We start from the raw sequence: 27,814 nt of genomic DNA, 5'->3' as shown, positions 1-27,814 counted from the left end.
TCTTCACTAAAAACCCATCCAAAACGTAACTTCGGTACCAAATACCACACCATCTTCACCACACCATCAGAGTCAGATTCAAATTCAAAACATTTACTTTCAGGTCCCTCAAACCTATTCGTCATAGGGGTGGGCGGTCCGGTTCGGTTCTGTTCTCACCTTAAACTGGAATCGGAATCGGCACTATTTAATCGGTCCAGTTTAGGCAAAAAAAATTTCAAAAACCGACCGGTTCGGTTCTAACCAGTTCTAGTCCGGTTCCAACCGATTTCGGTTTTGAACCGGATTATTAATTTATTATTTTTAATTCTTTTTCCAAAAAAAAATAATTTTTTATTTTTTTATTAAAAAAATTATAATCAATAACTTATTTTTTAGGCTTAAAAATTAACAAATAATCCAATTCATACATTTAGAAATTTTTTGAAGTTGAACTTGGAAAAATAGTGATTATAACATTTAAAATATGGCATTAGATTTTAAACATTTGTAAAAATAAAAAAATATATATGACTGGTCCGGTTCCGGTCCGGTTCGGTTCGGTTCTAGTTCGATTTGTTGACTTTTTTTGTCAACCGATTTTTTTTCCAGTTTTTTTTCACCGGTTCGGTTCCGTGTTTCAGTTTTCCTGTCCCGATGCCCACCCCTAATTCGTCATACATGGCATGGCTGTGCATACCAAGGCAGTTGACAATGTTAAACGTATGCCAATTTCTCCACCATCCTCATCCCTTCTTAATTTTACAAACAGTCAAAATAGGAAATTAAGTTTGTTGTGGATTTTTTATTTTTTTTATTCCATGGAAACATGTTCAACAAGTATATTTATACCATCCCTCATCTTGTCCAATCTGCAAAGGAGTAGGCGTGCAATCTGCTTAGTTTACATAAGTACAATCTGAGCTTTGGTGAGAAGTTATTTGTATATAGAACAATACCTCAAGAAGTTTATTTCTAACTTTTATTTTGTTGTGTGCTCTTACCTCAAGAAGTTTATTTCTAACTTTTCTTTTGTTGTGTGCTCAAAGTCCACAAATACTTCTTGAAATCTGAGGACAAGTGTAAACACAAAATCAGATGAGTTCAATTGAACCTCTTTGTAAGCTTTTGGTTGGCAATAAGACGGCTCACTGCTATGTGCAGAACCTACTGCAGGACTCACTTGATCATAAACCTTTTGTAAACCACAAACTACGATGTCTAAACTAGATCCTAACTCACTTCTTAGAGCCTTACTTGCTAGCTTGCTGCTCACCGAACTGAAAGTGTGGAATTTAGTTAACAACTCTTTAGAACTTTCACTTGACATCAGATCTTCCTCCATACGTATCTTTTCATTCAAATTCTCCTCAGCACTAACCTGTCTATCATTATGTAACTTGTTAGCAAAGAGCATGCCTTTTGGGAATTTGTCATGAGTCCCAGAATCAGCTTCGCTAAACAGGTCAAATGCATCTCTCAAGCGTTGTGGTTCTATAGATTCATTTAGTGTTGTGGAATTTGTCATTAAGTTATGGTTCTTGTCATTTAGATTGTTATTCATTTTGGTTTCTATAGATTCATTTATGTTAATGATATCATGATTGTAATTAAATCCAATAAGGATTTCTGTCAGATTAATTTGCCCAACAAGTGTTGTTACATGTTAATGAGAACTGTCTTTTATAACATTCGCAGTTCAAGAACACTCTAATAAACACAAAACGAATTTCAAATCTTATTGGACATGCTAGTTTTTCAATATTAAAGAACAATCAAATCAAAAACCCCATACTGAAGATATAAAAAAGACAAAACTTGAATTAACAAATGTAGATTCATTCATGGTCTCTTCATTTCCTCTCCTATTTCAGTTTCCAATTAATCATAAAGATGTGTCAAAATCAAAGAAAGGTTGTCCTGGCTGCAGCTCCAAATCGCCTTCTTCTCATGTTACCCTTACGTTTCTTGTACACGAATCCACCAAACCCAATCAGTCCTGCTCCTATCAGCACTCCAAACACTATCCCTGCCTTCTGCCCACCACTTAGTCCTCTTGAAGACCCTTCCTTATTGGGAGGTGGTGGTGATGGTGGTGAAGGTGATAGTGGTGGTTTATAGGGTGCAGGTGCGCCCCATGGTGAGAGACTAATGTGGTTATAAGAGGTTACAAAGTTAACAAAAAGGACCAAAACTAGAACAGAATAGGAACATAGGTGAAGTAGTGTGGCCATGAGAACTTTTGATGATACATAAACAATCAAGACCTTGAAATGCATGTTTATATATGCACAATGTATAGCCGTTTATCCTTCACTTAAACAGAAAAAGACAAGAACTAGACAGCAAACAAACCTTTCGAAAGCTTCAAGATAAAATCAATGACGAGAGCTAATTGCCAGCTTAGTTTTGGTTTGCTCTTTGGGCTCCTCAAAACATAGTATTGTTCGCCAGCCTATTGAGGAATGATGTTTCCTTTTTTTGTTTTCTTCTTTTTCCCTTGTTGGTTTCCCACTTGTCTTCTCCTGCAGCCTTGTGTTTCTGTTTGTTTTGGTTGACTTCGTTTATTTTTCCTCAGCTAAAACAACATAGATAACAAACTAGATCCATTTCTGTAAGCACATTTTATCTTTTTCTTCAATACAAAATAAAAGGATGATAGGCAGAACATGGTTTCACGCACATGTCAATTTTTAGATGTATTGACAGCTCCAGTTAGTTCTTTATTGATCAACTGTAAGATGTCCGAGACCTGCAAGAAAATCGAGTAACTATAAACTATGATAAACAATTCACATTTCAGAGTAAAACAGAAGGTTGCGTACAACAGAAAGGATTAAGCATCACTAAACACAGCACCTTGACACGAGAAATGTGAAAAGAAAACATTGCTTACCTCAAAATACTGCTGCAGAACCAGCGAATGATGACACAATATGGTGTAAATTTTCTCAAGAAGGCCTGCAAGAACATCCACTTGATCACCCAGAAGATCCACCTATATATGACACACATCAAAATTCCAACCAACATATAAACTCAATATGATTAGTTCACAAAGCCAAAAAGTTATCGTTGCAGCGCATAACCTCAGTCTCAGCCTTCCACAGATCTTGACATCTCCTAGTAAAAGCGTTCCTATAAAGTGATTCTTTTTTTCTCAAGGTGGAAACATGTTCAACAAGTATATTTATACCATCCCTCATCTTGTCCAATCTGTAAAGGAGTAGGCATGCAGTCTGCTTAGTTTACAGAAGTACAATCTGAGCTTTGGTGAGAAATTATTTGTATATAGAACAATACCTCAAGAAGTTTATTTCTAACTTTTCTTTTGATGTGTGCTCATGGTCCACCAACACTTCTTGAAATCTGAGGACAGGTGTAAACACAGAATCAGGTGGGTTCAATTGAACCTCTTTGTTTGTTTTTGGTTGGCAATAAGACGGCTCACTGCTATGCGCAGAACCTACTGCAGGACTCACTTGATCATAAACCTTTTGTAAACCACCAACTACGATGTCTAAACTAGATCCTAACTCACTTCCTAGAGCCTTACTTGCTAGCTTGCTGCTCACCGAACTGAAAGTGTGGAATTTAGTTAACAACCCTTTAGAACTTTCACTTGACATCAGATCTTCCTCCGTACCTATCTTTTCATTCAAATTCTCCTCTGCACCGACCTGTCTATCATTCTGTAACTTGTTAGCAAAGAGCATGCCTTTTGGGAATTTGTCATGAGTCCTAGAATCAGCTTCGCTAAACAGGTCAAATGCATCTCTCAATACCTCAACCATGACAAATTGAAAAATTTCTTCCTTACTGAGACTCTCCATCTTCCATTCCTTGATCGTTTCTCTGATGAAAACCATACAGATATCCTCCCTCACAAAACTTTCTGTGATCTGAAGAAACTCCCTGGTAACAATATCTTGATATTGAGCCAATGGATCACCGGCAGTTTTTACAAACTCTTTGATTGTCTCATTACAAATAAGCCAGTCTACCTCTTCTCTAAGAAGGCTCTCAGTTTCACAACCATATATGCATTCATTCCACTCCTTGAGCATTTCATGCAAAAGGGTCCAGCATACATCCTCTCTTATTGTTCCTTCCAAGTAACAGAACTTGTCTGAGAATGCTGAGTCGTTCAAAGAATTATTTTCAACCCTCAAATCCTGACACTCTACTAATGCAAAGTTACCATTTGAGCTATAATCCTTGATTGCCTCACGGAGGACGGTGCAATATATCTCTTCTCTGGTTCGAGATTCAATGTTGTTACCTTTAATATTCTCCATCCATTGATTGACCACTTCTGTAAGGAGAAGATTACATATGTCCTTCCAAATCAGGTTCTCTAACTCAAAATCATGTAATTCAATGCGATTCTCTTTTATTAAACTTTCAAGAAGAGTAACATAGGTCCTTTCCATTATCACAGATTTCAAATTTTCTTCTTCTTGGTCTTGTTTCAGCCTGCTGCCTTCATTTTGTAGCTCTTCATTTATTGCGTAAGGTACTTTATCCATCTTCTTCCATACATCTTCCAAAGTATCAAGTTCCAAATTGTCAATATGATTTGCATCAGATTTCAGGAACCTCTCCTCTGAAAGAGTTTCTTCCTCATGATTACACTCATAATTACCAAAAGTTTCATTAAGCTTAACATCCCAATCTCTTAATTTGTCTAGTTTTAAAATAATTTCCTGGACCCTTCTTTTCAAGCTGTTTTCTTGCATCCCGATCTCTTCTCTCCTGCTAGACAAATTCCCTTTCTGTCGAAGAATTTCTCGCTTCAGCAAATTCAGCTCTTCTACCTCTGCACTTTTCTTCCGGATGATGGATTCATGATTCTTTATCATCTTGGAAACAAAGTGGCCTCCATCCTCTCCCCTTTCCTCTTCATGGACTTCTTGCATAACCTCTTCAGCCTTTAAAGACAGCTGATATTCAGGCTTTCCATGATTAAAATCTTCTGGTGAATGCTTTTCATTTGTTCTGTTTGAAACTTTGCCTCCAAGGCTTGTTTGCAATGGATCAGTACTCTTCACTTGCACCACCTCATTATCACCAACGAAAGAATCTAGTTCATGGCGCAAGTTCACAACCTCATCCATCAAATCATACCAGTACTCCTTCAAGCCAAGACAAACGTGCTCCTCTTCCTTCCACACTTGTGCTTCAACAGTTTCTTGGAAATCACTCATGAACCCTTGAAGCAAAGCAGACATTGTGTCTTTCTCAACATCCCATCTCCATTGCTGCTCAATTGGCCCAACCTCAGACCTGAAAATGGCATTCTGCATTTTCCCAAAAGCAAGATCCAAAGTTTCTTTCAAAATCCCCATGTCTGAACCCATCTGCTCAATCTTTTTGTTGTTGATCCCTTCAACGACTTCTGAATTTCCTTCCTTATCTTTGAACCTGTAATCAGGCTGAAGCTTCTGTCTGATATTCAAAACCTGCTGATCCACTGAATTCTTCAACTCACAAAAAAGTTCATTATCTCTATCATCATCATCATCCTCCTCATCATCCCCACCCATCCTATTACTAAAAATGTATTCTTCAACAGGCTCACTCTTCGTTCTTCTTTCAAGCTTGAGATTCGCTGTGCTGGAACGCAGCGAAGCCAATTCTCTATCCTTAGCCATGATTGCCATCTCAGACTCCTTGAGGCGCCCTTGAAGGCGGTTTCGAATCTCAGTCAAGTCTGTCAGCACCTGCTCATGGCTGCTCTCAAGAATGCAGCTGTCGGTCTCTTGCCGAACAAACTTCAAACACCCTTCCAGCTGCATGACAGCCAACTCATAGAATCTGGATATCTCATTCAAGCGCTGAAGAACACCTTCTTTGCTCTGCATCTTCTCATGCGCATTGTTCATTGCTTGGTGCACGATCCGCATCATGGTTGAATCCATTGTGTCTCAGTTTGGTATGTTTCAATCAACAAGCAACTACAAATAAAAAGCAAAACAAGAATCTCATCTTCTATGGTGGAAACAAAGAATTACTAGCAGAAACCAGTCTCTATTTTCTCGTAATTGCCCAAGAAATGTGGGTTATTTGTTGTATGATATGATGACCTATTCTAAGGTATCATTTTCATTCTCTTCCATTTTTATTCTCATATTCATAATTTTAAGTTTGGAAAATTGCATTATTTATTTTTATTTATTTTTTGGTATGAATCATAAGGGTGGGTGGTTGAACAATTTAAGAATGTCACACATATTTGCTTTATCATATTAATTCTATATGAATTAATAATTTTTATTTAAACTTCAAGTGACATGGCATGCTTCCATTGGCTGCTTATGCTGCTTCTTCCTTCTCTGTTCCAACTAAGTTTAACTTAACACAGTGATCACATCACTAAAACCTTACTAACCCCTATAGACTAGACTAGGCAGCACCACCGCTCGCGACGGCAGCCGGGGAGGCGCGTTCAGCTCGAGTACGAAGCCACGCCACCATTTCGCCGAACACCAAGTCGACGTCCTCCTGGGTTTCACCAACCAGCTGGTGCCACATGCCCTCGTGGATCCTCAGCGTCTTGTCCTTGCTCGACGCGCGCCCGTGGAGCTCCTTGACGCACGCGGGGTCGCAGACGAGGTCGTCGCCGCCGTGGACGATCAGCAGCGGTACCTCCACCTCCTCGAACCTCGCCTGAAGGTCCTTGCACACCCTCAGCAGCTCAAGCGCCGTCGCCGCCCGCGGCCTCGCCACCGTCCTCCTCGGGCTCGCCAGCGCCAGCCTCCGCTTCCAATCAACCTTGAACGACAGGTCCGGCAGCGACCCCCGCGTCGGAACCACGCGCCACGTCGGGATCACCGCCGCGACGAGGAAGAGCAGGTGCTCAAGCGGCCACGGCGGCTTGATCTTGGCGCTGATCCCGCACATGGCGCCGTTGAGGATGAGGCCGTTCCACGCGCCACTCCCTTGTCTGAGCGTGATGAGTAGGGCTATCGCGCCGCCGAGGGACTCGGCGTAGAGGAAGGCGGGGAGGTTGGGCGGCGCGTGGCGGGCGCGGAAGGAGTCGAAGAAGGAGATGCAGTCATCGACGACGGGGTTGATGTCGGGAATGTGGGCGACGAGGCCGTCGGAGAAGCCGTGGCCCTGGTGGTCGATGGCACAGACGGCGAAGCCAGACTTGGCGAAGTGGACGGCGGTGAGCTGGACGAACCAGCTGGTCTCGCCGGTGTAGCCGTGGACGATGGCTAGAGTTCCGACAACAGGAGTGGGAGGGAGTGGGGTCCACCACTGGGTGAAGAGCTTGAGGCCTCTGGGATTCGTGATGTACTCGGAGGCGTGAGAGACTTTGTGGCGGGAATAGAAGGCGTCAGGGGTCAAAGAGCCGAAGGGGCTTTGGTCGTTCGCCTCCGCAATTGGGTGCGCCATTTTGTGACTATGGTTTGGTGAAATGCGCCGGGTGGTGAAAGTATCCAAAGACACTGAAAAGAGTGTGGAAGGGGAAGTCGTTGGAGTTACTTATTGCTGCTTTGGTTTGGGTGGTTTTGGTAGTTGGGGATGGATTGGGTGTGAATATTAAATGGGGGTGGGCATGCAAATTGCAATTGAATGAGCTTTAAAAACTTTGTATTTACCGCCCATTTACCCTCGTATTTAATTACATAACCAATGGGGTGTTGCCACATGTCTTCCTTCCATCTTTACTCTGCTCTTCCCTTCATTATACTGTGTCTTGTGAGGGAGAGAGAGAGAGGTGGTACAGTGGACTGCACCCAATCTCACAGAGCTCAATCAAGCTATCAAATGGTATTTGTCAAAATTGCAAGAAATAGCTCGACCTAACTTTATTCATAGCAATATAGCATGTAGTGAGGAGCGGGGTAATTAGGCATCCACCCATCAATATACAAGTCCAGACATACTACACCATACTTGAAACAAGAACTAAAATTTTCCTCGAATCATCTTTGTCTGAACAATGAAGATTGACGTTCTATTAGTGTAGACTGTACATATCAGACTAAACAAAGAAAAAAAGACTACATAATATTTTCCTTGAAATTCAATTCCTAAATTCTTGTCATCAGAAGACAGGATCAGCATCTTCCCCTGCACAAGCTGAAACAAGAAAACCCTCATATCAGAATCATGACCAATTTTTTCTGATCAAGTCAAGAAAATGCGACTTAACAGTGCCTGTTGTAAGATGAAGAGACATGTAAGGCAAACTGAAACATATTAGTGTATGATCTCAAAGACAACTGCTGGGAATAAAAGTGGGCATGAGAAGGCATCACCAACCCGAATGTAATGGGTGTATGATTATATTAGCTAAAGAGATCATCCTCTAGTATATTATCAGCATGAAACTGATTAACCTGATCACTGGCTCGCTGTCACAACTCTGCCAATACTATGATATCTTCACAGAAAACCCCCCCACCTACAAAGCAGTCTTTCCATGACATGCAGACTTAGAGAAGCATGCATATGATGCTCCAATCATTACAGCCTTTCAGAACTACTTTTGCCTGTTTCATTTACAACATCCTATCATATTAGGTAAAGGGTATCATTCATATTGTTTTCCAACCGCACCAAAGATATATCACTAGGCATCTTGGGTATTCAATCTTTGCATATATGCAGACATGCTTTAGAGCATAGATTAATGGGAACAGCAACAAGTTTCGTGAGAATATATGGATAGCCTTCCACTTTCTTGGGCACAACCACCCTAAGATTCATATCTAAACAGAAATCCAACCTATTCTAGTAGGCTAATACCTAAGATGGTTCTAGGTCCAGGACCATGATTCAGGTAGTGAAGAAGTGTGCAGAGTTCTATGTTCAAATATTTACAATTTATTTAATTCAAAAGTTCCTGATAGGATCCTTTGGGGATCCTTTGGGGATCCTTTGGGGTCAAAGGATTCGCCCCGTTCTCAGCTCAACAAGACAATTATAGATAATTCCCATGTTCAAGCATAATTAGCTGCACATGCCATCCTATATGAATCTTTAACCAGCTCTCCGTAGAAGCAAACAAACTACTCTTTTTTCTCTTTTTCCTTACCAGACACAAGAATCCTTGTCAAACTGCAACACCCACCTCTTACAGGCTCACAAAAGCAGGCAGAACTGTCTAACTGATAAATTCCTAGAACTAGAAGATTGGCCTTTGATCTTACTGGGTATTTCACCAATCACCTAATGATTAAACTACATGAAAAGGTATGAGAGAATTCCAGCAGCATCTTCTATTCAAACTAGAAATCAAACCATAAGAGCACTGCTTGAATCTGCAATACATTTTAGTTATAACGCAAGCAAGGTAGTTCCATTCCCCAAATCAAACACCCTATGTGATAGGGAAAAATGATTCAAATACCCATTCTACAGTTATGTGCTCAACAATAGCTTAGTATTAAGACATGTTTCTCACACAGCACATAACTAAGAGAATGTCACATTAAAGCCCCTAACCAAAGATTATTACAAGTTACAAATTTGATTGCTAAAGAATTTAACCCAATTTTTTAGAGACATGTTAAAACACTGGTCTCCAAAATTTGGCAAATACCCTACAAACCAATGGCACATATAATGAAAACTCATATCATAAAACTTCATTTCAAACACAAATTTTGAAACAAAAGCATGTGAAAGTACAAGGGTTTGAGATGAAACAAATTACCTCCACAGCAGAAACAACAGAAGCAACAGGAGAGAAGCATCAGGATCTCTCTGCAAAGTCCAAGGACCACTCCATGAGCCTTTGGATTGGGCACTTCCGCCACTTTTCCATTGACTTCACCTTCTTGGCTATTCGACTGTTGGACTCCGCCTTCTTGGCTATCTAACAGCTTCTGATTGACGGAAGCTGATGATTCTTTTTCGCTTTTCATTCTCTGGAGGTTCCATTCGAGCTTTCTCAGGTAAGCAAGCTTGAAGGAGTCTCTGATCGTCGCTGAGGGCCATAGATGCATCTCTTTCTCTCTCTTTTTTCGCGCGGTGATCTTCAAGAGACTAGAGAATGGAGAAGATTATTTCAACAAGAAGAGAGGGACGTACTAATTCGGGACAAGTTCTTCCTCGAAACGGCGTCGTGTCTTTGATTATGGACTACGTTGAAATGAGAAGAAATGCCCACCGTCTCTAGAAACTTCGTGCGTGAGAAGACATGGGCTCTGTTTTTTATATTCTTTGATTATGATTGTTTCTATTTGATTTAATGCAAAACCTACAAAATTCAATTACTTAGAAGTTGTGGGTTTTATTGGGTATGGTTGCATTGCATGTGTATGTTTTGGGTTTGGCTAGTTGGACTTGGAGTTGAAGTTGTGGGTTTGGGTGACATGTCGTTGGGTTCCTGAGAATATAATTCTATAATGAGGGGCTTGTGGTAGAGGTTCAATGATTGGATGGTTGGATTAAGCCCCCGTTCAACTCTCTCACCCAAATCCCCTCATTATAGCATTTTCTGATAATTGTCTTTGGAAAGTGTTAAAATTTTTACAAGTGGCTTAGAGCATCTCCACCCACAAGGGCTAAGTCTAAGCAAGAAGTGCAACTATTCACGTGAATAGTGTTAGCCTGCATTTAATTCCACCCATGAGCAAAGTCTAAGGCAAGTCAAGGGCAAGAAAAAAAAAATATATGCAACAAAATATAAAATTGTTATGTATTTATAGGGAAAATATCCATAATTTTTCGGTATTTTTTTTAAAAAATTGAATTTTTATAATTTTTTGAATTTTTTTTTTCTTGACGTTAACATAACACCACGTCAGCGCCCTCGGGCTGAAGCCCAGGCGAAAGTTGCCCTTGGGCCTGCCCAGGCTGGTGGGACCCACCATTGCCCGAGCTCTTTTCTGCGCGCTGGAGGGGAGTTGGGCTGCCAGAGGGGGCCTTTTGCCCAGGTTTGGGTGAGCGCTGGACTTGCTCTTAGAGTGGTTTAAAAGCCACACCTATTACCTATCACCCAATTTAATTGTTCACGCGTTAGGTGTTCAGTCACTCTCATCATTGTCAAATGAAAATTTTTCTTTAACAAATGAATTATTGAGTGAATGAGGCTTGAGGATGGTGTGTAGTGGCAAATGATCCACTAGTGTAGTGGTTTGGAGTAATTGCTCCCTCGCATAAGGTTCTGGGTTCGAGTCCTAACATCCATGTAGTGTGTGTGAGTTTAATATATTATCGCCCCTCTTAATTGGAAACTCATTATAAAAATTAAAATTATAAAAATAAAAACAAAAGTTAGAGGGTGATGAATGGTGACATATGCTAGAGAGTGGGTGTGTAGTAGTTATGCTCTAATTGCTTTTCTTCTGGGCAACTCCGTTCTCTTCCATGCTTAAAGCAAATAGTCGTTCTAAACTCACAATTGTCAAACTTGGAATCCACATATCTTCAAAGTTAAATTAAACAACACTGCTACAGTAAAACTTAGGCTGAAAATGTAGTACAGACAACGGAGACTGATTAGCTTAATTTGTGAAAATATAAGGATATATGGTGCATAAAACAAATCCTACGCATATATAATACATTTACATGCTAAGCAATTGATATTTGCCTAAATCACAAGTTCAAAACACCATGCCATCGCAGCTCCAAAACCAAAAGATTAGCCTTCTTCGAACTTGAACTTGAACTTGAACATACCCAGGTGGAACTTTGAACATATATATGAACATTTGATATGGTATCTCGAACAAGAATGCAGGTAGCTGAAGAAGATTACATGATGGTTGCAAAACCATAAGTCAAGGGGGAGAGACCAACGAGAGGAGGGAAGAGACCAACGGGAGGATTTTCATACCTGAAACTGTGGAATGCGGGTGTCCAAGGGCTCAAGAGAAACCCAAAATGAGTGAGAAGGAAGGAGACAAGGGTGGTGATGGGTGCCATATATGATAGAGAGTATGGTATGTTGTGATCACCCTTAATTTGTTGGAAAAAAATTGAAGTGTAGATATCTTAGTTGCTGAAATGGGGTTTTTTTATTAGGACTGATGAAGAGGAAGTGGCAGTTGTTGCTTGACTTTGAAGTATAGATAATATGCATGTCGTGCTATTGGAAGCAATCATAGAAGCGTGCACACCACTGCACCAATGCTTATAAAATATGCTTATTGAAATAGGTATGTCTATTAATGTGATATACGGTGGAATGCATTTGCGGATAACTAATTTTGTGTCTAAATAGTCGCTCGACTAGGTCAAAAATGAACTATCCATAAGCGTAGCTAATCGTAATATAGAAAAAGTATATGCATATATGCATGTAGCATATGTTTCTGATACGTTTCATCCATAGATTCTTACCACAAAGAATGAGAATTTTGACATTTTGGCTAATCTTTTGTCTAAAGGGTGGTGTGAATAACGGTATATATATATCTTATCTTCTACGTCATTTTTTGGCCTTTTGAGGAAGAGCTCTTGGATTGTAGCCAAGTCTCTAGCAAGAGATCCAATGGCAACTCGAACTCGAAGTGGGTGAGATCAGGGGAGGTAGGATAGGATAGGCTTTTTCAGCTAGCTAGCTCGCTTGACCCAGAAAACTGTCTTCTAGCTACTTAGGCCATGTTCAAAGTAGTTGGGTTCCAGCCTTTTCCAGCTGCATACGAAATGGAAGATATGGGCCAACTCCGATCATGTTTTACTTACCATGATTGGGAGAAATTATGAATCAGGAAAATTAGATAGGGAATCAAGGAATTGGAGTAGTTGGATCTCATTCTTGACTTTGGGGGTTTTTGATTAAAAAATTTAACATAAAATTCACATAAATTTTAACATTTTGGGGGCATTTGATTATAAATTTTAACATAAAATCCACATAAATTTTGATTCATAATGAATTAGTAAATACATAAATTTTTATTCATTATATGTTAGAAAACGCATAGAAGTCAAGAATTCCAATACACATGATAAGTAAACATTAGTGTGCTCAATGCCCTCATCACTCATATTACTTATATCAAAGGTCTAAAATATTGATGGTTTCGGAAAAATCGGGAAACTATTGATATCGGTAAAATTTGAATAAAAACCACATAAATTGTAAGAAAAACTTGGAAATTTTTATTGAAACTTTGGAGGATATTTATTTAGGCAATTATCTATTATTTTATCACCAAAAAAAAAAAGGAAGAAAATTCATTGCATGATGGGTTTAAATGATTTAAGTTGATTAAACCTGACAAACAATGCGATTGTAGAAAATATGTAGTAATTAATGAAAGAAGATTAAACACGCCATAATCATTTATTTATAATGATTTATTACAATATTTTACACTTTATACATTGCATGGTAAGATATATGAGTGACTTAGTACCACATAGAATTCCTATGAGGTTCAATTTGTTTATTATCTTCATCATCTCTATGTATAAAGTAAGTGTATTGTGAAGAGTATTCATTAAATGATAAATTCCCAAAATAGTTTTGCATGTAGTTGTTAACATGTCATCCATATGGATCCAAGATTGGTTGATTTTGTCCATAAGCAAAATCATTTGAAGATTGGGTCTCGGATTATATTCATGAGCCACTCAATTCCATCCCAAAAGACATGAGATATGAAGGTTAGGAAAAAGGATTGGTTTTGAGTTTAACCATGGTTACTATTTACCACTCCAATAGAATATGAAGTTATAGATAACGAGTAATCTTCTTTGCGTGAGTGTTGTTGCTTTTTTTGGTCCTTTTTTCCATTGCATGCACATATAATGTTATTTTCGATATTTATCGATATTATCGAAATATTTTGGCCAAATGTTGTTGAAGTGTGTAAGAAATTATCGACGTCGATATTTTTCGATATCATCCTCGATATTATTGATAATTATACGATACGTGTATGGATATATTCCAAAATATCCTAGACCCGAATAAACGATAATATCCTCAATATTTCGTTGATATTATCAATATTTTATACTTACTTATATCTAAAAATATGAAGGAAAAAAAAAATGACGGTAACTAACTGATCAATCACACTGAATTACAAGCCCTCACATTTATCAATTGAACTTAGACAAAGCATATTGTTTCCACACAAAAAAAAGCTTAAATAAGTATTCTTATTTGAGCAAGAAAATATTAAAAGATCCCCACATTCATGTTTTCGAGGTTCCATAAGCTACTAAATTCTCATATACTCTCATTGTTGTCGCAAGTATATAGAAAGAAAAAAAAAAGTTCGATATATTGTCTTGTCTAAGAAGGTATCATTATATAAAAACTTAAGAGTAGTTGGGCACAATTTGCGGAGAGATTGAGACAAATTTGGGATTTGATTGTGTTGTTGGGATAAGGGTTGAAACTTGAAAGTGGTAGTGTGTAGAAGGAAAGAGAAGCCAGCGAGGTCTAGTATTTTGGGCCAACAAACAAATGGAGCCGAGAGAGAGTCCATGCGGGAAGTATTAGGCTCCCAATGATTTGCAAGCTTATGCTTTGCACACATCTCAAACGTAAATGTTTATCTGATTATATATTGAGTTGTTATTATAAATATGATTTTAATTTGTTTTCAATACAAGCGATAATCTAAACCACAATAAGCTTCTTCACACACACTATGAAGGTGCTTTATGAGATTCGAACTTGAGACCAATAGTATGTAAATCAAGGTCCTGTTGGTGGTGTTATTATTATATTTACTTATTTTTTGGGTGCAAATTATTCTTTTGTGCAAGCTAATTGAGACATCATACAGCAAGCAGCAGTGACCAAATAAGTTTGAATTTTTCTTGAAAGCATGATGACTACAAAGAAGAAAGGAGGAGAGATGGAAATGAAAATGACATTTAAGTAAATTCGAAGGCAAGTGTTTGGAGAAACAGTAAGGGGTACAAAAAGCTCTCCCTTTTCAGCCTGACTATATCTACAAATTAATGGCCCTCTCAGCCCCTCTTTCTAAAGGAAATTGAGAGAGAGGAGCAAAAGAAACCTTCATACACACGCAGAAGCTAAAAGCACGAATAATAAATACTAGCCGTTATAACTTATTCTTTTCCAAATCCCATGATATATAGCCTTCTTCCATTGTTTCCCACCCTAACCATGACTAAGGAAGCATCTTCAATTCATGGAGTCTCTGAAAATATTCAAACATGGGGGTTGCTCCTGAATGATCCAAGGGCTTTGACAGCTCCTGCTCTCAAGATGAATTGGTGGTAGAAGGCTGCAATGGCTGCACCAATGAAGGGTCCAACCCAAAAAATCCACTGCAAACAAAAAGAAACAGGAAAAGTTTACACATAAGATACAATATCACACAACTAAAATTAGAAAAACAGTAATAAACAAATAAAAGTGATTAAATATATATACATACTTGGTCATCCCAAGCCTTTTTTTTGTTGTAGATGACAGCAGCTCCAAGACTCCTAGCAGGGTTGATGCCAGTGCCAGTGATTGGGATCGTGGCCAAGTGAACTATGAACACGGCAAACCCAATTGGCAGTGGAGCCAAAACCTTTAAAATTTCACAGCAGAGTACAACTTTATCAGCTTCATAAACTATAATATTATTTTTCTCATTTCATATTTATGAAAACAAATTCTGAGTGGATGGATGTCTATTCTTCCAGTCAAATCTACAAGACCAAAATCAGCAACAAGACACTTGGAACAGAAAATGGACTAAAACAGTACCAAAGGACCTTCCCGTGAAGCTAAATAAAAACAAAACTCGACAACCTTTCATTCATAAATGGGACTCAGCATATCATGTGGAAACTATTCTGAACTTTGTCTTTGTGATATTTTACACTGTTATACAGTAAACAAATTAAGACACTGATCTAACTTTAACTATTAATATAATACCTAAATGGTCCTCAAACGGCACTCAACAGACGTTTTACTTTACAGGAATAGTAGGAAGAACCCACGGTTTGACGTTAAGGTAAAGACCATCTTGAGAGGGCAGAGCACGTCAAGATGAATGGAAAGGCTAAAAGGTGGGCAGAAGAAACTGAAAAAGTAGAATCAACTTGTTGAAAGCAGACAAAATTAGGTGACCTCCCCTTGGCATCTATTGTGTTGCCCTAAAATTCTAGCCACAAAAACTACTTTGGCAGCGCACAGTATGAACCTACTCATTAGAGACATGGTGGTGTTTAGAAATGTTACTTTTCTTTCACGGATTCGCCCTTTAAGAAATTTGGGTTTTTCTAATCATTCCAAGGGCACTATCATTTATATATGTAATAAGGAGGACCGAAAACAAAAGTATACAATGTTATTTTGATTTACACATTTTATAAAATTAAGGAAATCACATGTGTTGATTAGACCAATTTGTGGAGAGTGTTCGCCTCCAATTTGGTCCTACTTCTAGTTCATTCATTTTGTTACTAAAAACATAGGAGGAAACTCAGTACCAAATGCTTGGCAATCCTTAGTAGAGCTTATTTATGATTTTGTACCGAACTAGAATAATTTAGACTATCGCTTATATCAAATCATATAACTACTATTGTACCGTGTAATAGTGTGTGGGAGGGCACCTAAATTTGTCCCAAGGGTAATTGTTTTCCAATGAGGGTATATTTTTCCACAAGGTGTTAAAGCACATACAGGCTCGACAGCCAATGAAGCTTGGAGTACTTGTACCAAGTCAATTCAATAATGCAGTCCAACATAAAAATACATATTCAATAATGCACTCAAATTAAGAACACAAAGGTATTCTGTTTTCCTATGCAATAATACATCTCATAAATAACGCATCTTCAGAAGGAATTTTAAATCTCAAAAACTAAAACATGTGGCCAAGTTTTCTCAATTCTCTTACACAAATAACTATGTTCTCCAAATTAATATGGGTTAAAAAATAATTTATATCAAAACAAAAATGAAAATCCCAGAAACATATTTATAGATCTACAAAGCAGAAAAAGTTTTCTACAAAACTAAAAACCATATGATACTACTACACTAATTTCTCTCTCTTCTTTTCTCAGCTACCCTGTGTTTCTTTTTCTTATGTCTAATTACCATTTTGTAGCACAAACCCGAGAAGCTATCAGAGAAAAGAAATAGTAAATGGTGATGCAAGAAAGGTATGTACCGGAACATGGGAGTCTCTAGCACTCCTCTTGGGGTCAGTAGCAGAGAACACAGTGTAAACCAGCACAAAGGTCCCAATAATCTCAGCACCCAACCCAACTCCTGTGCTGTAGCCTTGACTGAGCTCATTGGCTCCACCGCCATACTCGGTGTAGTAGCTCTTTTGGAAAGCCTTGACCAAAGCAACACCGGCTATAGCCCCCAAAGACTGAGCCACCATGTACAAAACAGCTCTGACCAGCGACACCTTGCGAGCCAAGAACAGCCCAAATGTCACTGCAGGGTTAATGTGACCTCCTGTTCACAGAAAACCCACATCAAAGACATCAGCTTTTAAATTAATTCGTGTATATACAAGCGAAACCACACAAAACCCTCATCAAAGATATTAGCTCTTTAGCTAATTTCTATATAAACAAACAAAATCACATAAAACGCACTAGCAAAGACTTCAGCTTTTTAGCTTATTTCTGTACTTAGAAGCAAAATGATGAACTTAGAAACGAAAACTGACCTGAAATCCCAGCAGTGCAGTAAACAAGGACAAAGATCATGCCCCCAAAGGCCCAAGCAATACCCAGAATCCCAACCCCACCACAAGCGTCAGCATTGACAGCTGTATCTGTCTGGCTCTTGTACCCAATCACAGTAAGCACAGTGACATAGAGGAAAAGAAGAGTGGCTATGAACTCAGCTATGAGAGCTCTGTAAAAGGACCATTTGGTGAGCTCCACTGCATCGAAGAGTGGTGCAGGAGGTGGGTCATGGTAGTCCTTGGCTGAGAAAGAGCCTCTCTCTGCAACTTCAACGTCCTTGGCCATTAAGCTTAATTAGCTAAAGCTTCACAGAGTTTGGGAGAAACAGAGAAGAAGCAGGGGAGCTGAGGCTAAAGAAAAACAGAGTCTTCGCTTTTGAAATTGAGAGAGAGAGAGAGAGAGAGAGAGAGAGAGAGAGAGAGAAGGGTGTTGGTGTGCGAGAGAGTGAGGAGAAGGGGGTATATATGGGGTGAGGGATTAGGATTAATTACTGCAATTTGAAATTTCTGGACAGAACCCACCTACTACTATTTTAGTGTGTTCTTTGGCTTTCACCGACTATGTGGCCTGACTTTTTGCTGGGGCCACCTGACCTCCCACTTACTTCACCTCTCTCTCTCTTGTGCTTCCCACTAACCACATTCTAAGATTTTTCTTCTTAAAAGATACAAGAAATGTTTAAACGGTGAAACGTAGACTATTTATCAAGTTAATTATCGTCTTAAATTGTGAATTGGTGTGAGGTTTCGTATGTGGCTTTTTGTTTTTTGGGGTCTAATTCTTTATTGATAAAAAAATAATAATAAATAATAAATAATAATAAAACCTCATATGTCATTATAGCTAGCGATAAGGACCAAAAAAAAAAAAATTATGAACCTTGTTTTTCTTTTGTGTTTTTAATGAATTATGTTTGTTCATGTATTAAACCGTGATTCACAAGAAAAATGAGTATCACCTTCCAAAATCCTTTATTTTATGTGTAATACTTTTATTCGAATCAGAATTGGAAAAAGAAAGACATGCACGATTCAGAATTCAATGATGATAAAGAGAATTTTTTTGCAAGAGGGCGTGGAGCACGTTCAAAATGACTCAGTGAGTAGTAGTGAGTCGCAACGGGCCAAAACCCAACAGTAGTCGTTGTATTTGACAACCGACGCTGCAGACAGCACTGTTGTTGTCCTTCGGACTCAGCTGCTGTGCGCAGACGGCCCACCCCCACGCACGACCAAAAATGTCGACGGCCAAAATAAGCTTCGAAATGGAGTGACACGTGGGGGGCTGTGAGTCACACGTCCATAAGCTGATCACGTGGTGATGGACCGCTGGATGGTCGTCTTGCTTCACCGCGAAATCGGCTAAGTTGGGCCGAAAAATGGGTGGTTGGAGATGGCTTGGCGGTTCTTCAACGTTAATAAAACACAAGCAGCGGGAGAGTGGGTCCCATTCTTATGCTTTAGTCTTACTGCTGGATATTTGGGTTGGGTTGGGATCAGAGGCACACAGACACACGCCATACCACGTCACTTTCCAGTTCATCATATAACATGCTCTCATAATTCTCCCCACAAAACAAAAACCTCATAATTAATTATACACGTGGCAACATGATACGTGAAAGGATTTTCTCCATCCAAATTATAACATGTCTTCTATTACCAACATCTTAATCTCAAAATTTAGACAATTTACCTGTTATAATTTGCATGGACATATACTAGTACTTTTTAATTTCAAAAATTTATCGTAACACTTGAAAGACTTTGATTTTACCATTTCGTGCACTTTTTGTCTTTGTTTCTCTCACTATGCGATACAAACGATGACAGAATCAGTGAAAATAAATACGTGGAATATGTTTTATGTAGATTCATCTTTTATACGCAGATACACAAATGATAAAAAAAAACATGTTATTGGTATCATATATAATGCTTTTTCTCAAATATATGAAAGGAAGATGTGTGTTTAGAGACATAGAACAAGACATGACCAATTGCCAGTTATGATGGTAGATAGAAATATCGTATTCAATGAGAAAACGACATTTCATGACCGTTGGGGATGAATTTTGGAGAAATTTTATTTACGTCATACGAAAGAAACTATAATAATAAGAAATTAATGTAAAAAATGATTAGTAAAAAATGATTAAAAGAGCACCTCCTTTCCTCGCACATTATTTTAACTTTGTTTCCACAATTTATTTATTAAATTATTCGGCTCGTCAAAGTGGGTAGGTAATGGGACTAATATCCCATGTTACCAGAAATAGAAAACACTAATTTAATAAAACGGCGTTAACCAAAAAAAAAGAAGAAGGTTGATGACGTTTTTTTTCAGTGTTTAAAGAAATGAGCACAGCGTACGGGATTGTTTATTGATTATGATTAGTAGACTTTTTTGGCCTCTCACACTAATTAGCCATTATCCTTTCCTCCATGATTGTTTATTGATTATGTTTAGTAGACAAAGCGTACGTGGATTCGAATACGAATCAGAGACAGACAACCACAGAGGAACAAATCAGATCAAGCCATATGTCATTGGCCGGTCGGCCAGCGAAGCAATTTCAGATAGCCTCAACCTCCAGCACACTTGCCATTACATTACACCAAAGCAAACGTTAATAACAGGTGTATGAGGGGTTGTTTTGACTCATGTATGACTCATGTTTTACTGTCTCATTATCTCTCTCCTGTTATGATAAGTAACATAATTGGTACTTAGAAAAAGAAGTAGATAATACAATGGAAGTATGTAAGTTTTTCTCCTTACGGTACAATTTTAAAGCCAACGTGTTCTTACTTTTAAAAAAAAGAGTAATCGAAGGATTAGGAGTCCGTGATTTTTCTTCGAACTTTATGTGTTTTATTCTGTCAAAAGACTAGAAAGGAAAAATGACAAGATTGAAAAGAATGAAGCTGGATATGGATGTGAAGTGAAGGAGAAGCCCCCCCACCCCCCAGCGACATGATTGAAGCCCAAAGGAGAAAAAGGAAGAGACATGACTTAAAGGCATTAATTTTATTTCTTTTCATTTCGTAGAGAGACATATTGTAGTAGGCACTGATTTAAATTTGATTCTCTTTTGTTTGGTCGAAAAATCGTGTTCAATGAACATTAATAACAGAACAAATATATATTTCTTAAAATAAATAAATTTCTATTGAGTTGAGAGTGAAAGATTAAATATTTTTTATTCTTTTAAATCCTAATAAAATTAAAAGAGCACAAAAATCACGTTTATGATGTGATGATGGACTGACCGACCATCACCGTCGACCGCACCAGTTTTCTTCAAACTAGTAGCCAAACGAATCAAGGCATGCCACGTATGAGGGCCCACTGGTTTTCCCGTTATTCCTTTACAAGACGGCACAGCCCATATTGGTTTTCCTTTTCTATTTAATTTTTTTCGTTTCAAGACAGTGAGAGGAAGAAGGTCGTCCGACCACGTGTCCAGACATATCCCATCAGCCGTCCGATTTTAGGTTTACTTCGTCATTGCTCGGGAATTGGACGGTTGTTTTTCCTAATAAAATAATTCAAGTTGATTTATGGGCCGTTGGATATTTAATTTCACTTCGCAATGAAATGCAAGATTTCACATCGTTCAATTGGAGAAATACGGAAGTAATTTCTTCATATGTCAATTTGTGATTGGTCGAAAATAACAAAATAATATTTTTTTCATTTCATACAAATTCTTCTGTTCTTCTTTTTCAATTGATCTTGTTTTGTCATGGACTTTTACATATTATTTATTGCAATTAGGTCTAAAATCAATGAATGATTTTATAGATAATGACTAACGGCTCTTGCAAAGCCATAAGAAAAATACTAGGTGCCTCTTTTTAGCTCTTTTGACGAAAGTGTATAGCACTTGGGAAAGAAACCTCAATAAATTTCAAGCCAACCTTTGAAAAAGAAGAAGAAGAAGAAGAAGAAGAAAAAGGGGGGATGCATCGAAAATTCAGATAAATTTGCAACACAAATTAAGTCCCTTGTGAAGAAAGCAAAGCAAACCAAAGAAAGCCAAATGGGCATCTTCAAAATTCATCAAAGGATCCGTACACATAATAATTCATGCCTATACAGAGTCCAAAAAAGCTGCACTCTTCATGCATGGTGGGGCATCAACTGATAGGAAGGACTATGATTTGCCCCACTAATATTAATACGTGAACATAAATTTTTGGACCTCTTGTAGATTCTTCTAGGTCATCTTTCTTTGTGGTGGTCGAAGATTTAGAAAGGGCTTTCTTGACAGTCTAATCTTCGGACTAACACTAGAGAATAATATCAAACTGCATTAATTAATCCTTATGTAGCACGGGTTTTGCAATTCATGTACTTATTTTATTCTGCTTTGAATCATCTGGAAAATGGATCGATAAAGACTTTCCATGGGACAATCTCATGAGTCATTTTGTGTCTCTTTCTCATCACGTGACTATAGTGAGTGAGGCGAGCGCATTATTGCTATGGGCTGCCTTATAAGCATGTTCAAGTATGTTGGGTCCATAATGCTGATGATGACATGGGTATAGCATCTGCAGTCAATTCTATATAACAAGAGGATCAAACCCAGACAAAAAATGAATGGGAAAGGAAATCTCAGATAAATCTTGTTCGATGGAAAAGCCAAGAACTTGGTCGAAAATTGAGGTAAAAGCAAATCCAAAAAGGAAATATAGTGTACAGGAAGAACATGAGCCACATGGCCAACACCACAACTCCAAAGCAGCTAAATAAACCATTCAAAAAGTAGTCCAGGGAGAAGGTATGCCACAGAAAAACAAAAAAACAAAAACAAAAAAACCCACCGTCGCTTGTATTTTGTCACCATATGGGTCACATCATAAACAAGCACATAAAAAGCTCATTACAAAGTTCAAACATATACAGAAATGCGTATCTACAGAACGATACAAGAAATTTTCACAGCTGTCGGCACCTTCATTATGGAGGTAAACAAAAAAGCTATTATGAACAGTTTTCGATCTAATGGCTATTGTAATTCAGAAAGCAGTAGTCTGGTTTAAGTGAACACAATTCATAGATGTAATATTTCTAGAAGACAAAGCAGAAGACCAATCTGTCATAGTGAGAGAGCACAAATCATTTTGCTTCAGAAATCTGGTTTTCTCATTTATCCATCTGTCTCTGAATCTCTGATCCAATCAACTGAAAATTCTGTCCTTCGAAACACATGGGTTTCTATACAAAATATACATAAACCCACAACTGAAAACCTAACCCAAATGATGTACATCTGACATGAGCGCAACTCTATAGTATTTAGTAATACATGAGAAATGGGGAAACCCAGCTATGTGAATTTAAACCACTTTACAAGAAGCAAGTTGCGCTTAAGCACGGAAACCAGCTTCAATGGCTTGAAAGATTGGAGCAATGTCAAACCTGAAGTTTCTGAAACTCTTGCCAAGTCCTGTGTCAGGAGGATGAACATCAGGTTCGGGTTTAGTTGATTGGCTCTCCACTATCATGTTGCTACTCCCTATTGAGCTGTTCTTTGCTTTCCACATGCTGATTCCTAAGGAAGATGAAAACAAAGTTCATCAGGGAAGCAGAAATAAAAAAACGACAAATCCAGACTTTTATAAAGATCAAAGACAACTCACCATCAAAACAAAAATGTAAACGTGCATATCATGGAAACATCAGAGCATTCAATTTAGGTGCTCAACTATGACAAACTGTATACTAAAATATACCACTGCTATTGTATCCTATATGGATAAGAAAACCAAGATCCATTTGCAAACTATTCATGTTCATATGCTTTGGTTTTCCAAGCTTTTGTATAATTCATCTTTCTTTTTTTTTTTCCTTTTTTTTTAATCTCACGAGAGCTTATAGGCTACCAAAAGACTTCAAAGGGAGGTGAAGAACCTTTGAGTGGCATATCAGTTCTTGGAGCAATTGCGGACTGATGTGCTAAAATCCACGATTTCAATGATCTGTAGGAAGAAATTGGTCCTATTAGACATTATAAAAAATGTTGAAACACTTGAGAAAGTAATTAAATTTATATACCAAGACAACTTACGCTAAAAAAGGGGACACCATGTAAAGCTTGAGGCCAGTGATACCACGAGATATCACATCATTACTTGCAGGCTGAAGTTCATCCAGTCGGTGCCATGCAATTTCCTGCAAACAGATAACAAAAGCTGTGCGCTTAACCTATGATAATGTGCAGGATACAAGAGTTATGTAGTCTATCTAACGATGATGATGTCATTTATTAAAAACTAAGAGGTCACAGAGCCAATAAAAAGAAAACAAATTAAAATTTTAATTAGGAGACAAAACTCTGCAAGTTGTTCTACAAACTCTATGAAAATGTTAGGAATACAAATTTCAAAAATCCAGACCACCATGATGGTATACCATATTTTGAGTGATCAATATCTTATCCCCAAAGTATAACCTACAATGAAAACTTCAACTGGTTTTCCCTTCGAATAAATTACACCAAGAAATGTAAAATCTATGCACACAAAAAAAGTAGATAAACATTGATGCATTATAAACCCCATACACTGATCTCCTTTTTGGTGAGTGGTGCAAAGGCAGTATCCTCCCTCACACCGGCAATAATGTAGAGCCGCACCCTTTGCTGTCCAAATACGGCTTCAATGTACTCATCTTTGTTAAGTAGTTTTGTCACATCAAAACCTGTTTCTTCAAGGACCTGTGTTCACAACAAAAAAATCAGGTTATTTATAATAGAAGGGGAAGATCTGTCCAGGTTGTGCATGCCTTCAGAGGGTAAAAAAATGACGCAACAAGACCTACTGGTGTAAAGTTTCATTCATCCAGTAACTTTCCTAGTAAAATATGCAATAACCGTAGGATGATTATGTGAAACCAAACTATTCTCTCAATCCTTTCCCCAAATCTATTGCATAGAGTGAGTCCCACAACATCATCGGTCGGTCCTACTACAGGTGAGAGAGTTAGGGGAAAAGTGGGGTTCTAAAAAATTTCCTGTCCCATACAAGCTCCTAATGTGTCACAAAAGTATACAGCAAGAACATTGTTATTGAATGATATAAATCCCCAAGCCATATCACATGTAGTTTATTTTGTCAGCTCTGACTAACAGAAGGAGATCTTATTATATCAAGAAGATGAACATGGATATGCATGCACATATACGCAACATTGAACATACTAGTTGTGCACAGACCACCCACCTCTACCTTCATGACACATCGACAGTGGCATAGAGAAACATAGAGATATATCATCTATTATCTGTATAACAATTATTACGCACCTAAATAAGAACTTAGAGAGCTAAAAAAATCATTTACAATATTGTCAACTTCACTGGAGAGGGCTGTGAAATCTCACTGTAAATATCGGGAAGAAAAATTGAACTGGATTAAGAAAGAAAACTCATAAGAAATAATCTTACTTCTCGGATGGCACATGCATGGTCTTCCTCATCTTTATTCTTTTTTCCGCGTGGGAAACTCCAGCTTGATCCTTTCCATCCCTTCACGAGTATGCACTGTCAATTGGACAAATGTAAATTAGTACAAGTGAAAAATTCATACTGCTTCAAGAAAGCTCCAATAGTTGACCAATATTTTCACCTCACACACAAGTTTGTGCATGCACATAACAAGAACTTATGATATCAACCAGAAGTCATGTTTGAAAATAGTAAATGGTTAACCAATTAGGAGAGTATCCTTATGAAAACTCGTTGTGTCTAAAAAAAGGTCAATTTTTGGATTTATAGAATCATTGACAAAAATCCTTACCCTTTCATAGGTTTCATCCAAAATAATGGCTCCAGTTACAGGAACCTTAACCTTGTAAGAAGTGAAGTCCTTAAATATGTCATCTATATGGGCAACATAAGGTTTAAGAACATCACAGCTGTTAAACACTGCAATATATTAAGGAAAATAAGGATGTACTAATGAATGAAGGAGTACCAGGGGAATAACAAATAGATAAGCATGGATAAGGGGGTATGAGAGACTGAATGAAATAAACAATATGAGGTCATGTACAAAAAAACTTCAAGAGTAATATGAGAAATTATGCAAGTCCTACAAGAAATCCAGGAATAGAATGTTTTTGGTTTAGTGTGGTGACATATAAAAAACAAAAAGAGAAATTTTGACTCTGATAGCATTAATAGACTGCACAGGATACATAAGGAAGTGAATTCCTTCAAGTTAAATGACTTCAGCGATGGATTTTTCTCCACTGAGTTGTCCTCATAAAACCAATGAGCATACTCCACGAGAAATAAAATCCTCTCAAATGATTGCAGGTCTTCTTTTGGAACATTGAGAACAAACCGACTGCAAGGAAATTGGTAGAGAAAAAAATTCAGATCCATATCAAATGGACTCAGAATAACAAAGATAAATTGTCAGCAACAGGAGGCAGAGAGGAAGAAATTGGTGATTTGATAATAGATCTTGTATTAACAAAATGAAATAGAGATATATAAATGAAAATCTTATTGCATTATAAATTACACAGTCCACATACTTTCAAAAATCAGCTTATAATCACTTATTCAACCTATGATTCAGCACGACAAAGAGAGAAGAGAAGAGGAAGACAATAACTGAATAGGAAAAGAGAATGTATTCTTGCACACCTGCAGAGGTCGTCGAGCAGTTCTTGGGGAGGAAGACCGTTCTTCAGTGGAGCACTGGAGGACCGAGGGAGGCCAGACATGGCTTCCCTGTTTGATCCCTGTTTGGTTTCTGATAGTCACAAGCAAACCAAATGTAAATGTGAGTAAATCAGGCAATGCTCCAAGTTTCAAAATAGGAAATGCGCCCTTAATTGAAGATACTAGTAATGGCTGATGGGCATTAGGCATACTTCATATTTGCCTTGGTAAAAAAGAATTGTTTGAAAAAATGCACTAACACCCTACAACAACACACAAAATCATGTTTACCATCTCTAGAAACACTCCCTCATGACATTTATGAAATTACTGGCAGTTATTTTTTTTTGGGTATAAACCAATTAGCCTTTTCATGCATTCATCATACAATTATAGACCAAATTGAACAATTATAATACTGGAGATCAATTTTCGTAATGAGAAACAACATTTTTACTGCCCGGAGCCCTAGATTTCAGTACAATCACCTAAGTAAGCTAAGCCAAGTGAAGCTGATTTATACAACCAAGATTCAATCAATATATCTTTATCATCAAATCGACTTGGCAAAATATATGCAATGGGAAGTCTCGTTTAATCACCTCAAAGCCACTCAACCTAGAATTCCCATCTCTCAGAATCGTAAGAAACTTCTACACCACCAGCCCAGTGCTTATGAAACGTCGACGTTACAGTGGTCGAGATCTCGCTCCAGTAAACGAACCCAAATCGAACAGAGAGGGATTAAGGGCATTCAAGGAAAAAAGATTATACCTTGCTCAGTTTCTTCGAGGGACTTCTGGTCTCAATTGTTCAGTTTCTGCGAGGGACTTGAAGAAGATTTCTGAAGCTGGAAACTGTGGGAGTGGTAAAGCCCAAAAGACTACACTTTACTATGTCCCCATTTTTATTTTATTTTGCGTGTTAATTTTTTATTGTCTAATATTTTTGTAATTTTTAAAACCAAATTTATTCTTTAAAAATAGAAGAATCCACCTTCTACTTCCCTCCCTTCAAATTTCAATCATGGCCAAGGGCAGCAATGACAAATAAAAAAATAAATAAAATTATTTTTATATTTTTATATTCTTCTATCATCATTATTTGTTTATAGTGAATCATCCCATTTTTATGATGGAAACTGTGTATTCTTTATCGACATAAAAAAATAAAATAAAAAGTTTATTCTTTACAATTAAAAGAAAAACTAAAAACATGATTTTATTGTAAGGCTGGCATATTATTCTTTACAGTTAATCGTGTTGGGTTGTAAACAAGTTATTCATGTTAAACCCAAACAGCACCAATTCAATCTGATTAACAAATATATTGCACTTGTCTGATTAATAAACAGATTATATTTGTCATGTAACGTTACGCGTACAATAATCATGTCGTGTTCGTGTTGAAAATTGTTTATAACTTGATTGTCTTAGGTGGCTCATGACTCGGTTGGGTTCATAATCGTCTTGAAAAGCTTGACATGTATGTGAACAAGCTTGACATTCTTCTGTATTAAATTTGATCTGAAATAACTTAAAA

At 37.8% G+C, this 27,814-nt stretch overlaps 5 protein-coding genes across 9 annotated transcripts; all 5 read right to left on the bottom strand.

Annotated features, from left to right (window-relative positions):
- Window positions 1–1,989: 1,989 nt before the first annotated feature.
- LOC103332492 (WPP domain associated protein) lies at window positions 1,990–6,063 on the bottom strand. 4 transcript variants are annotated; one of them, XR_016126724.1, is made up of 6 exons: window positions 3,283–6,063; window positions 3,069–3,195; window positions 2,876–2,977; window positions 2,663–2,731; window positions 2,335–2,579; window positions 1,990–2,127 (listed from the first exon to the last, which is right to left on the bottom strand). XR_016126724.1 is itself a non-coding variant. In XM_008235234.2 (4 exons), the coding sequence occupies exons 1-4, from the start codon at window positions 5,898–5,900 to the stop codon at window positions 2,666–2,668; spliced, it is 2,913 nt and encodes a 970-aa protein (XP_008233456.2). In that variant the 5' UTR covers window positions 5,901–6,063; the 3' UTR covers window positions 2,207–2,665. The 4 variants fall into 4 exon arrangements, 1 of the variants encoding a protein (XP_008233456.2); XR_016126725.1 differs by having other exon boundaries at window positions 2,335–2,557; XR_016126723.1 differs by having other exon boundaries at window positions 2,335–2,731.
- A 150-nt stretch (window positions 6,064–6,213) lies between these two features.
- On the bottom strand, window positions 6,214–7,534 carry LOC103332374 (caffeoylshikimate esterase-like). Its single transcript, XM_089051732.1, has one exon. The coding sequence runs from the start codon at window positions 7,378–7,380 to the stop codon at window positions 6,385–6,387; it is 996 nt and encodes a 331-aa protein (XP_088907858.1). The 5' UTR covers window positions 7,381–7,534; the 3' UTR covers window positions 6,214–6,384.
- A 350-nt stretch (window positions 7,535–7,884) lies between these two features.
- Window positions 7,885–10,119, bottom strand: LOC103332373 (uncharacterized). The gene is made up of 2 exons (XM_008235108.3): window positions 9,650–10,119; window positions 7,885–8,070 (listed from the first exon to the last, which is right to left on the bottom strand). Exons 1-2 carry the CDS (start codon window positions 9,939–9,941, stop codon window positions 8,036–8,038), a joined length of 327 nt encoding a protein of 108 aa, XP_008233330.1. The 5' UTR covers window positions 9,942–10,119; the 3' UTR covers window positions 7,885–8,035.
- Window positions 10,120–14,703: 4,584 nt separating this feature from the next.
- Window positions 14,704–17,993, bottom strand: LOC103332372 (putative aquaporin PIP2-5). Its single transcript, XM_008235107.3, has 4 exons — window positions 17,568–17,993; window positions 17,055–17,350; window positions 15,315–15,455; window positions 14,704–15,204 (listed from the first exon to the last, which is right to left on the bottom strand). Exons 1-4 carry the CDS (start codon window positions 17,872–17,874, stop codon window positions 15,085–15,087), a joined length of 864 nt encoding a protein of 287 aa, XP_008233329.2. The 5' UTR covers window positions 17,875–17,993; the 3' UTR covers window positions 14,704–15,084.
- A 4,726-nt stretch (window positions 17,994–22,719) lies between these two features.
- DCP2 (decapping 2) lies at window positions 22,720–27,186 on the bottom strand. Of its 2 annotated transcripts, none has more exons than XM_008235105.3 (9): window positions 27,047–27,186; window positions 26,255–26,363; window positions 25,798–25,949; window positions 25,398–25,525; window positions 25,046–25,141; window positions 24,164–24,316; window positions 23,669–23,772; window positions 23,512–23,579; window positions 22,720–23,152 (listed from the first exon to the last, which is right to left on the bottom strand). In XM_008235105.3, exons 2-9 carry the CDS (start codon window positions 26,332–26,334, stop codon window positions 22,968–22,970), a joined length of 966 nt encoding a protein of 321 aa, XP_008233327.1. In that variant the 5' UTR covers window positions 26,335–26,363; window positions 27,047–27,186; the 3' UTR covers window positions 22,720–22,967. The 2 variants fall into 2 exon arrangements, with proteins under 2 accessions (XP_008233327.1, XP_008233326.1); XM_008235104.3 differs by having other exon boundaries at window positions 26,875–27,133.
- Between the last annotated feature and the right edge of the window lie 628 nt (window positions 27,187–27,814).

Source organism: Prunus mume, linkage group LG5, assembly GCF_029339155.1.
Source record: "Prunus mume cultivar Tortuosa linkage group LG5, ASM2933915v1, whole genome shotgun sequence".
NCBI lineage: Eukaryota > Viridiplantae > Streptophyta > Magnoliopsida > Rosales > Rosaceae > Prunus > Prunus mume.
The sequence above is the reverse complement of the archived record's forward strand: the minus strand, read 5'-3'. Positions and strand labels throughout refer to the sequence as shown.